The sequence below is a fragment of the Stegostoma tigrinum genome, chromosome 25, assembly GCF_030684315.1.
Source record: "Stegostoma tigrinum isolate sSteTig4 chromosome 25, sSteTig4.hap1, whole genome shotgun sequence".
Taxonomy (NCBI): Eukaryota; Metazoa; Chordata; class Chondrichthyes; order Orectolobiformes; family Stegostomatidae; genus Stegostoma; species Stegostoma tigrinum.
In genome coordinates this window covers 52,780,381-52,792,396 of record NC_081378.1, presented here as the reverse complement: position 1 = coordinate 52,792,396, position 12,016 = coordinate 52,780,381, and the positions used below count along the sequence as shown (strand labels likewise).

The 12,016-nt window shown below is 46.2% G+C and overlaps 1 protein-coding gene across 1 annotated transcript in view; it reads right to left on the bottom strand.

Moving 5' to 3' along the window:
* The window catches only part of LOC125463128 (dynein axonemal heavy chain 3-like), a 556,635-nt gene that overhangs the window by 258,489 nt on the left and 286,130 nt on the right, over positions 1-12,016 (bottom strand). The window contains 2 exon segments of the mRNA XM_059654753.1: positions 2,005-2,113; positions 2,988-3,186. Of these exon segments, the coding sequence (XP_059510736.1) occupies positions 2,005-2,113; positions 2,988-3,186 (308 nt within the window).

The window sequence follows — 12,016 nt, the reverse complement described above, 5'->3', positions numbered from 1 at the left end:
TGGAATCAGCGTTTTAAAAAATCAGGTTAGTACCATCTTTTATAGCCTCACAGTTCTGAGATCAAAGAATGCAAAATTTTTCAATGTGCAGATTTTGTGGGTAAATTTGGAACACAGTGTATACAGGGCTCGTTTGGAACAGTGACATAGTGCGAGAGGGGCAGGATTTGGATCCAGGAACCCCATCTCAGTCCCAATGCAGTTGGAGGTTCATTTTCTGATAAAGTCAACTCTTGCTAACTCCTGCACTGAACAGCAGCTAACATAAAGAGTCATCCCAAAGTCTTCCACAGGCATACAAACAGTAAGAGAGTAGTTGAAGGAGGTATAATGATCAGAGGTCAAAAAGGAGGATTTGCACATGGAGGCAGGGGCATGGCTGAGGTATTAAATGAACGCTTGGCATGACTTTCCAAAAGATATTTGGTACAGTGCCGCACAACAGTCTTATGAAGTTGTGGGTCATGGCATAAAGGGGACCGTAGCAACATGGACACAGAATTGACCGAATGATCGCCAAAGGCTATTTTTCAGGCTGGATGAGAGTTTCTGGAGCTCACCAGGAATCGATATTGGGACTTTTGCTTCTCCTGATATGTATTAATGACCTGGATCTTGGTGTGCAGGGGACAATTTCCAAACTTGCAGATTACTCTAGGTGCTAAACTGAAGAATTTTAAACTGTGAGAAGAACAATGTGGAACTCCAAAGGGCATTGACATGTTGGTGGAGGAGGGGGAAGAGGTGGCAAATGAAGCCCAATGTAGAGAATTGTGAGGTGATGCCCTCCAGTCAGAAGAACATTGAAAGACAGTATAAAATAGGGGTACAATTCTAAGGGACATGTAGGAGCAGAAAGACCTGGGTGTATATGTGAGCAGATAATTGAAGGTGGAAGGACAGTTGAAGAGAGCTGTTAATCAATCATATAGTCTTCTTAGTTTAATTAATAGGGACATAGAGTGCATGAGCAAGGAGGTGATGCTGACCTTGAAAAAGTCACTTGTTAGACCTCAGCTGGTGTATTGTGTCCAGTATGGAAGCCACATTAAAGGAAAGATGTGAACACTTTGGAGAGATTTCAGAAGCAATTTACAAGAATAGTTTCAGGAATAAGAATCTTCAGCGATAAGGATAGATTGAACAAATTGGGATTGTTTTCCTTGGGGAGAAGATGTGCAAGAGGAGATTTAATAGGGGTTCTGAAAATCATGAATTAGCTGGCAGAGTAGATGATGTGAAACCGTTCCACACCATAAAAGAAAAATGAACAAGAAGGCAAAGATTAAAGTGATGCATATATGAAGCAAGGTTAATGTGAGGAGATCTTTTTCACACAGTGAGTAATTAGGGTCTGGAACACAGTGCCTGCGGTAGATGGGGATTCAATTGAGGCATTCAAGAGGACATTAGATGTGTTTTTGGATAATAATGGTGTGCAGGGTTATGGGGGTAAGGGTAGGAGTTTAGATTAGATTCCCTACAGTGTGGAAACAGGCCTGAACACTATGGGAAATTTAGCACAGCCAGTCCACCTCGCCTGCACATCTTTGGACTGTGGGAGGAAACCGGAGCACCCGGAGGGAATCCACACAGACGCAGAGAGAATGTGCAAACGCCACACAGACAGTCACCCGAGGCTGGAATTGAACCCGGGTCCCTGGTGCTGTGAGGCTGCAGTGCTAACCACTGAGCCACCGTGCCGCTGTTTAGCATTGGATAATAATGGTTTGCGGGGTTATGGGGGTAAGGATAGGAGTTTAGCATTGGATAATAATGCCAGTACAAACGATGGACCAAATGCCCTTGTTCTGCACTCTAATAATTCTGCAATTCTGTGATTCAGTGCTTCCTGCTTTAGAAACCTTTATGCTTTTCTTCAAATACTCACACATAATAGTTCAAAAACAATCCACTACAGTGGCTTTAAGAAAATATCCACATGGTTAACTCTGGGTAAAGTGCATTTTCCTCCCTAAGGTTTCTATAGAATGGTCCATCTACCTGTTTAGCCACAGCCTTGGCCAGATCTTTGCAAGTTTCAGTTTTGCCAGTTCCTGCAGGTCCTTCTGGAGCCCCTCCTAGGTTCAACTGTAAAGCTCCCATGAGGGTTCTGGAAGAAGAGTTTGACAAAAATGATGGTTTGATTTAAACTGCTGAGGATTTTACAGAGATTCTCACACCCGGTCATGAGCACAATTTTCATCTGTACAGATCTGTGCTGGGTTTTCTCGCTGGTGCTGATGTGAAATAATTTTGGCGAATGATAGCGCATACATAACTTTAGCTCCTTTTTTTGAAATAAAGAAAATGAGGAAAAACGATGATCAAGGAAGAACAGAGGAAATTAAAGCAGGAGCAAAACAAATTGGGAAGAAGTGGGGTTGACTTCACATTGAAGAAAGAACAGATTCAAGCAAATGATTTCTCTGTCACAACTTTCATTGATCAAGTTCAGAAACTTCAAAACAAAAAAGCAGCTTACACTTGAACAGCAGATCTCAGAAATCAGATTGCTTTTGAAGAAACTCTGTTCATCTTTTAAGTACATTTAATTAATTTAATTTTGTTGAGAATAAGACTAATCTGTGAAGGGCAGAAAGTTCAATCTGTAGATACCTCACATTTTATTATTCTTTGATATTTTTACAAGGATTGGACTGTGAGTTGAACGTGCAGTGATTAAGCAGATTTTCAGGAGATGTTTGACACACTGCTGAGTACTGTATTTCTCTTGCATGAAACCTGTAGGGTTTGTTAATTAGTCTGATGCACAACACCACTTCCATGCTCAGTGACAAGTTAAAAGCCTCTCCCTATGGCTCTGTCTGGAAGAGAACGGGGTTAGAACTGTTTTCCTTTACTGTTTTCTCATCATTATCACACATATCAACTTAACGTAATACACTTGGAGCTAATAAATACTGTGTCATTCTAGATGCCTCACCCAAGACACTGCAAACAGTTAGCAGGATCTGAGCACTTACCTGTAACACCGGTCAGTCAGGGGAGTGATAACAAGCCTTCCTGTGTTGCCCAGGTATTCATAGCCATAAGCCACTGCTGTTGTAATCATTCTGACAATGATATTCTCCTTCTCCCAATAATATCGCAATTGTGCAATCCAATTAAAGTCCGTCGTAGTAGTAATTCCTAGGTTGTTCAGTTTTGCAACAACATCTCGAGCTAGCAGAGAGAATGGAAGTGTACTCCCATATTAGTTGTGAACAGAATTAATCATTAATGATAATAAACAAAGATTTGACTGACTACTGAAGACCAAGAGGAAGCTCCTAAAAATCAATAGGGTCCTCGCCTTTGAGCCACCTACATAAAGGAAGAGGAGGTTGTCCACTGTGCAACTCTCCTTGTGTTCCTTCACTTCAGAATGAACACAGCAACCTAAAGGGTTAACTGTCACATGGCATCCCCTATGACCACAGCAGGCAGGGGTGGGAAGGAAGATTTTTTTCTATTGACAAAGTTGGCATTTGTTGCCTATCTTTAATTATTAAGCTGAGTGGCTACCAGGCACCACTTCAGAGGACAATTAAGAATCAGCCGCATTGTAGCTGTGGGTCTGGGATCACACATAGGCCAGGCTGTGTGAGGATGGCAGATTTCCTTCTCTGAAGACAATTAGTGAACCAGATGGGTTTTTATGACAGTGGCCACCATTACATAAACTTTGTTATTTCCAAGATTTTATTGGATTCGAATTTCACCACCTACCATAGAGGGATTCAAACCCTGCACCGCAGCATTTACCAGGGCCACTGGATAACCACACTGCTGATCTTAGTGCTATACCGCTGTATCCTCGATGAGGTGTATTGACCAAAGTCTTAGGCTGACACAGCACAGATAGATATTGGAGCTGGGTACTGACCTGATTCTATCTATATCTCATATCAGGGCTTCTGTTGCCTGGCAGATTTTAACCCACAGAGTAATACATCCAGGTCGGGTGCAGAGTGAAGTTCTCATTCACTTATCGCTCTTCAAACCAGAAATCCAACCCCAAATGACATTTTTAACTTTGTCAAGATGAATTTTAAACTCTGTGACTGCTCATCCTCCCTGGGATAGTTCACTTGGAATGATGCTTTGTAATCTCACCAACTTGCCAATGCTGTCTATAGAGATATAGGGGACTCTGGGAGAAAGAAGTAGGAGCTTTCCCCGTTTGTCAAGGCTGGGCCAAGTGGAGAATGGGTGACGCACTCATCCAGCCACCACACTTAGTTCTCTCAGAATACATGAGGGTCAAAGACGTTGGTTCCAATGACAAGTCACATTTCTGATCAGTGGGAAAGCATTTAACGATCTTGGCAAGCTTTGTGTGCGGGTTGATTGACCCAATACTATCAGCAGACCACTGGGAGAGTCAAGGCTAACACTCAGTTAGATTCTGAGTGGCGCCTGCTACCACCTTTCTGGGTCCACCAACCACCAGCAGGCGAGGTGTTCAGGAGGTGGTAAGGGTCCTTTAATTGGGGTGGGGGTAGAGATTAGAGGAGTCGGTGATGTCTTTCCAGTATCTTCCACCTCTTTCTAAAGTTAGGGAGAGTACAGTTATGCCTCTGCCTTGCCTCCCCTTGAGCATGCTTCTTGAATGGGGTTGGGTGATATTGACGTAGCCTGCCTGGTTTCGCACCCCAGCAGACATTTTTCACTTCATTGACCATCCACCTTCCCACATCCCATTCCACTGCCCTACCTTATACTCCAGAAAAACCTGGACTTGTGTGGTGTTGCTCATAAAACTGGACTGCTTTCCTCTCAATTAGCTTCAATGTATGGGATAATCCTGAAAAGCCTAGGAATGTGGGACATTCAGAAACTGCCACAGTCAAAACAAGTTTACATGATGACCCTGCAACTTTTCCAACAAGTGCCTAAAGACCCAAACTCGTCTGGAATGGAGAAGGTTTCCAAATTTGATAAATTTGGGGTGTAATTTACAAACAATTTGCACATTCAGGCCATTAAACAGCAGACTCAAACAAAAATAGTAAATAATCTGTAAATGATGACAAAAGACCATGTTCCAGTGAACAGAGTCAGTGTTAGTGAACAAATTTATTTAGTATCAAGACAATGGGAATAGATTCTGTGTTGCAGTTTGACAATATCATTGCTGATGAGGATGACAGATGAGGATGATTCTCAGATGAGGATGACTCTCTTCCACACTCAGGGTGAGTCTGTGGGTGGCTGTACCAAACAACAGGGCTACCACAGGCTCTGCTACACTGGGGGCAGCTGATGGTCCTGGGAAGAGGTGAGTGGTGTATTTGGGTGGCAATGGGCTCCTTTCGCTGTTTTCACCTGGCTTCCACTTTTTCCCAACATATCAGTAACACTTATACTCCTGACTCAGGGAGGCACAGGATAGACCAATCTGAAGTAAGTGAAAGGAAGTAAGAGGGGTCCTGGTGGAATAGACACAACAATGGTTCAGAAAAAAAGGAGATTGCCCGTTTCTATCTCCTTCCCAAAATCCACAAACCTGCCTGACCTGGACGACCCATCGTCTCAGCCTGTTCCTGCCCCACTGAACTCATCTCCACCTGTCTGGACGCCATTTTCTCCCCTTTGGTCCAGGAACTCCCTACCTACGTCCGTGACACCACCCATGCCCTCCACCTCCTCCAGAACTTCCAATTCCCTGGCCCCCAACACCTCATTTTCACTGTGGACTTCTAGTCCTGATACACCTGTATTCCTCATGCAGATGGCCTCAAGGCCCTCCGCTTCTTCCTGTCCAGCAGGCCCAACCAGTCCCCTCCCACCGACACTCTCATCCGCCTAGCTGAACTCGTCCTCACCCTCAACAACTTCTCTTTCGATTCCTCCCACTTCCTACAGACAAAGGGGGTGGCCATAGGTACCCGCATGGGCCCCAGCTATGCCTGCCTCTTTGTTGGTTACGTGGAACAGTCCCTCTTCCGCACCTCCCCAAACCCCACCTCTTCCTCCGTTACATTGATGAATGTATCGGCGCCGCAGCTTGCTCTCCAGAGGAGCTCGAACAGTTCATCCACTTCACCAACACCTTCCACCCTAACCTCAAGTTCACCTGGGCCATCTCCAACACGTCCCTCACCTTCCTGGACCTCTCAGTCTCCATCTCAGGTAACCAGCTAGAAACTGATGTCCATTTCAAGCCCACCGACTCCCACAGCTACCTAGAATACACCTCCTCCCACTCACCCTCCTGCAAAAATTCCATCCCCTATTCCCAAATCCTCCACCTCCGCCGCATCTGCTCCCAGGATGAGGCATTCCACTCCTGCACATCCCAGATGTAAACGTTCTTCAAGGACTGCAACTTTCCCCCCCACAGTGGTCGAGAGCGCCCTTGACCGCGTCTCCCACATTTCCCGCAACACATCCCTCACACCCTGCCCCCGCCAGAACTGCCCCAAGAGGATCCCCCTCATTCTCACATACCACCCCACCAACCTCCGGACACAACGCATCATCCTCCGACACTTCTGCCATCTACAAGCCGACCCCACCACCAAAGACATTTTTCCATCCCCACCCTAGTCTGCTTTCCAGAGTGACCACTCTCTCCGCGACTCCCTTGTTCGCTCCACACTCCCCTCCAACCCCATCACACCCGGCACCTTCCCCTGCAACCGCAGGAAGTGCTACACTTGCCCCCACACCTCCTCCCTCACCCCATCCCAGGCTCCAAGCTGACTTTCCACATTAAGCAGATGTTCACCTGCACATCTGCCAATGTGGTATACTGTATCCACTGTACCCTCTACATTGGAGAAACCAACGGAGGCTTGGTGACCGCTTCGCAGAACACCTCCGCTCGGTTCGCTATAAACAACTGCACCTCCCAGTCGCGAACCATTTCAACTCCCGCTCCCATTCCTTAGAGGACAATGCCATCATGGGCCTCCTGCACTGCCACAATGATGCCACCTGAAGGTTGCAGGAACAGCAACTCATATTCTGCTTGGGAACCCTGCAGCCCAATGGTATCAATGTGGACTTCACCAGCTTCAAAATCTCCCCTCCCCCCACTGCATCCCAAAACCAGCCCAGCCTGACCCGCCTCCCTAACCTGTTCTTCCTCCCACCCCAAGCTGCACCTCCATTTCCTACCTACCACCTCATCCCGCCTCCTTGACCTGACCGTCTTCCCTGGACTGACCTATCCCCTCCCTACCTCCCCACCTATACTCTCCTCTCCACCTATCTTCTTTTCTCTCCATCTTCGGTCCGCCTCCCCCTCTCTCCCTATTTATTCCAGAACCCTCTCCCCATCCCCCTCTCTGATGAAGGGTCTAGGCCCGAAACGTCAGCTTTTGTGCTCCTGAGATGCTGCTTGGCCTGCTGTGTTCATCCAGCTCCACACTTTGTTGTCTTGGATTCTCCAGCATCTGCAGTTCCCATTATTTCTATTTCAGATTTAAATAAATGCAGGTTCCTCATCCAATTCAGAACCAAGTGATGCATAGGAGTTAGAGAAGGAACCTATAGAAGCAGTCAGAGTAGTGTGTGTGAAGAGATAAGAGGTTATATGAAAAGGAATTTCCAAGTCTTCCGTAAATACTTAAACAGTATAAGTCAAATAGAGGAAGCGGGGGGCTGTTACTGACCAAACGGAAGGTTTTTGACCGGAGACGTAGGGAAGATACAAAATGAAAACTTTGGATCAGTCACCACTGGGGAAGGGGATGGTCCCAAGGTAGCAGGTGAGGAGAAAGCTGTGCTGTGATTGGAGGATACAGTGAGGTAAAGGAGATAGCCTGAAAGTGTTGGCAATGCACAAAGTAAAAAAGTCATTGATTCGGAAGATGTCAAATGGTTTTCAGAGCATACTTACCGTAACCCTTGCCTCTTTGGCTGACTCTGGGCAAAGTGTCTGGCTTTGCACCATCAGTTATGATAGGGGATCACCTTCAGGCCCTGACCACACAATGTGGCTGTTATATCAAGCTGCACCTCACGCACACACGCTATTATAAGAGAGCCACCACCTCACCTCATCCTCTAAAGAGGCTGTTACTTCATTCAAGTAAACTCTGGTCAGAGCTATGATAGTCTCTAGGTGGAGTGGATCAATGACAGCTCAGAGAAGTGGGATGTGGGGTGTTAATAGAGCAGAAAGCCATGTGAAGCTTTGAGACCAGTCCCTGCACCCATTGACTATGTCCTCCAGACACCCAACAGGCCTGGCAATTCGATTAGATTCCCTACAGTGTGGAAACAGGCCCTTTGGCCCAACAAGTCCACACTGCCCCTTGAAGCATCCCACCCAGACCCATCCCTCTATAACACACACACCCCTGAACACTATGGGCAATTTAGCATGGCCGATCCACCTAACCTGCACATCTTTGGACTGTGGGAGGAAGCCCATGCAGACACGCGGAGAATGTACAAAGTCCACACAGACAGGAGCCTGAGGCTGGAATTGAACCCAGGTCCCTGGCACTGTGAGGCTGTAGTGCTAACCACTGAGCCACCGTGCCACCCATAGAGGACAGCCTATCTGTCTCTGGCATGTCCCTGGTGCTGCATCAAGACAGCCACAAAAGAACAGTTAAGGATACAGCTGCCAGGGTTATCAACTCTGGGAAAGGTGACTCAGAGGCAGGAATATGTGTGGCACGGTGGCTCAGTGGTTAGCACTACAGCCTCAGAGCACCAGGGACCCGGGTTCGATTCCAGCCTCAGGTGATTGTGTGGAGTTTGCACATTTGCCCAGTGGCTGTGTGGGTTTCCTCCCACAGTCCAAAGATGTACAGGCTAGGTGTGTTGGCCATGCTAAATTGCCCATAGTGTTTAGGGGTGTGTGGGTTATAGGGGGATGGGTCTGGGTGGGATGCTTCAAGGGGTGGCATGGACCTGTTGGGCCAAAGGGCCTGTTTCCACACTGTAGGGAATCTAATCTAAAATATGTTAAACTGATGGGATAGTGGAGGGGGAGGGGCTTAGATTAGTTCACAGGTTGGTGCAACATCGAGGTCCGAAGGGCCTGTTCTGCGCTGTATTGTTCTAAGTTCTATGATGCTTATCTCGGAAATTCCTCCTGCTCCTGCATTGAAAAACCCATATCCCCAGGCCCATGCTTATCTTGAGGTTAAAGGTTGGTAAGACAGAGGCCAGCATACACTGTTCCAGTTGGATGTTTAAAACCAATAGCAAAGTTTTCACTAAACCTCCCTGATTACTTGTTTGTCCTATTGATACAACCTGTCAAGCGCTCTCTCAATTATCCCATAATTAACAGATAATCATCAACTTCTGCCTAATTCCATTAGGCTTCAGGCCTCTCTGCCAGACCTAGATAATAGCACTTCTGATCTTTCTTAACCACCTTTGGAACCAAGAAGATTCCACCCTCTGTATCAGGATGACACTGAACAGACTGTGACAGCAGCCCAACAATTAAATATCTGTTTCTCGGCACTGTCCCTCTCCTTGCTGAACGCCAGACTGTCACACACAGCACTACTGCTGCAGCAAAGACTGTACCCATTAACATCAGCTCCTTCTCTCAGTGATAACTCAGGTAGATATTTGATTAGGAATCAGTCAAAGGACAGTAATACAAGCTAGATCCTACACACAAAATCGTTTTAGTTCATTTCACTTTCTGTGGAGGCAGTGTTTATAATTTGAGTTGATATTCATCAATCGAAATTCACATTCAAATCTTCTTAAGGAGAATGAAGCATTGATTTTCAATAAGTAATGACTCAGTCTGCTTTTTGCCCTGTATGCCTTCATTACCTTTACTTGATTAATGCGCTCTCTCACTGACTGCACAAATTGTGAAGGTGACATAGAAATTGCTGTCCCTGGGTCTGTCTCAATATTGTGCCAGAAATAGTAGGAACTGCAGATGCTGGAGAATCTGTGATAACAAGGTGTGGAGCTGGCTGAACACAGCAGGTCAAGCAGCATCAGAGGAGCAGGAAGGCTTGTTTGTCCTATTGATACAACCTGTAAAGCGCTCTATCAATTAGAAATTTCTGAAGAAGGGTCTGGCCCAAAACGTCAGCCTCCCTGATCCTCTGATGTTGCTTGGCCTGCTGTGTTCATCCAGCTCTACACCTTGTTATCTCAATATTGTGCCAACTTGGTTTGGAATTGACAATACGATGGTGCCCTACTTCATTAGTGACAGTGAGTGTTTGCCACAGTGAAACCACCAGCCTCATTTTGTCTCTGTCATTCCATGAAGCAGTGGCATCCTCACTTTCTTACTGCCGAGGGCTTTTCTGGTCATGGAGTGGGATATGATGCAACTGGCCCAAAACTCCCAGCAGAGCAAGGCCTACACAGGCATGGCCAAGCCTAATAACTGAAACCTAAACTCGGATTTTAATTCCATATTCCAACAGATCAAATAGAAAGCCTGCCACCTGCTCCCAGAAACAGCCACTGGTAGAAAGTTGCAGCCACAGAACCTAGGGATTGGAGTGAGGGTAGAGGAGGTTGGCGATTTCATGTGCAGGATGGAAATCACAATCCCATCAAGAAATCATTGAATCCCTATAGTGTGGAAGAAGGCCATTTGGCCCATACTGATCCCCCAAAGAGCATCCCACCCAGACCCACCCCATCTCTCTAACCTTGTTTTTTCATCGGATCACCCACCTAGCCTACACACCACAGGCACTTTAGCATGGCCAATCCACTGTAACCTGCGCATCTTTGGACTGTGGGAGGAAACTGGAGGGCCTGGAGGAAACAAGGGGAGAATGTGCAAACTCCACACAGACAGTCACCTGAAGCTGAGCCACCCCAACTTTCATGGCTCTTACAGAGAACACAGCTGTCAAATATTCTCACTTGGAATGAACAACAAAACTCATCAAATCAGTTGGCTGGTTAGGTATTCTTGACTTTGAAGAAACACACTAGCATCAAAGCTTCAAAACTGTCAAAGACATTCATACACTTCCGGTTAAGGCATTGAAAGTTCTCACAGTAACTGAGATGTAGGTCCCATAGACATCTTTGGAATTCTTGACCAGCCCCAAAATGCTTCAGGAAATATGAAGGAGCTTCTGGAGAGACTGAGGCAAATCGAGAAAAGGAGAATCTGGGGACCAAGGTGGAGTGAGAGAAACTGGGGGAAGGAGAGTCTTGCGGGGAGAGATTTGTGGAGGATTATCTGTGTGGGCCATCTCAGAGTGTATTGACTTTTGTAATGTTGGAGCCAATTGTCGCACAAGTAGAAGCATGATCATGAGTAAATAGTCCGATTTTTGTGATGTTGTTTGAAGGATAGCTACTGGCCTGGACACCGGGCATAGCTGCTTTGCTCTTTGTTGAAACAGTGCCAGGAGATCGGTATGTATTTTGAACTACGGTGTATGCATGGTACTGATCATCAGAGGCTTGTGGTTAGGGCAGTGGGTGAAAATAGAAAATAAGAGCAGAAGTAGGCCATTCAGTTCCTTGAGTCTGTCCCGGCATTCAATATGATCGTGGCTGATCCTCTACCTCAATGCCATATTCCTATTCCCTCTCCCTAGCCCTTGATGCCTTTAAAATCTAAACATTTAACTGTCTATTTCTTGAAAATATTCAGTGACTTGGCCTTACATCCTTCTGTGGTAAGGAATTTCACAGATTCACAACCCTCCGAATGAAAAAGTCTTTCCTTAACTTAGGCCTAAATGGTCTACCCTGTATCTTGAGACTATGTCCCCAGTTCTAAACTCCTCAACTAGGGAAACATCCTCCCTGCATCTGGTCTGTCCAGCCACGATAGAATGCTATACATTTCCATCAGATCCCTCTCATCCTTCAAACTCTAGTGAATACAGGTCCAGTGAAACCAACCTCTCCTGATAGGACAGTCCCGCCACCCTCAGTATCAGCCTGGTGAACCTTCACTGCACTACCTTTGTGGCAAGTATAGCCTTTCTGAGGTACAGAGACCAAAGCTACATGCAATACTCCAGGTGTGGTCTCACCAAGGCCCTGTATAACTCCAGGAAGACATCCCTACTCTGAACTCAACTTAATC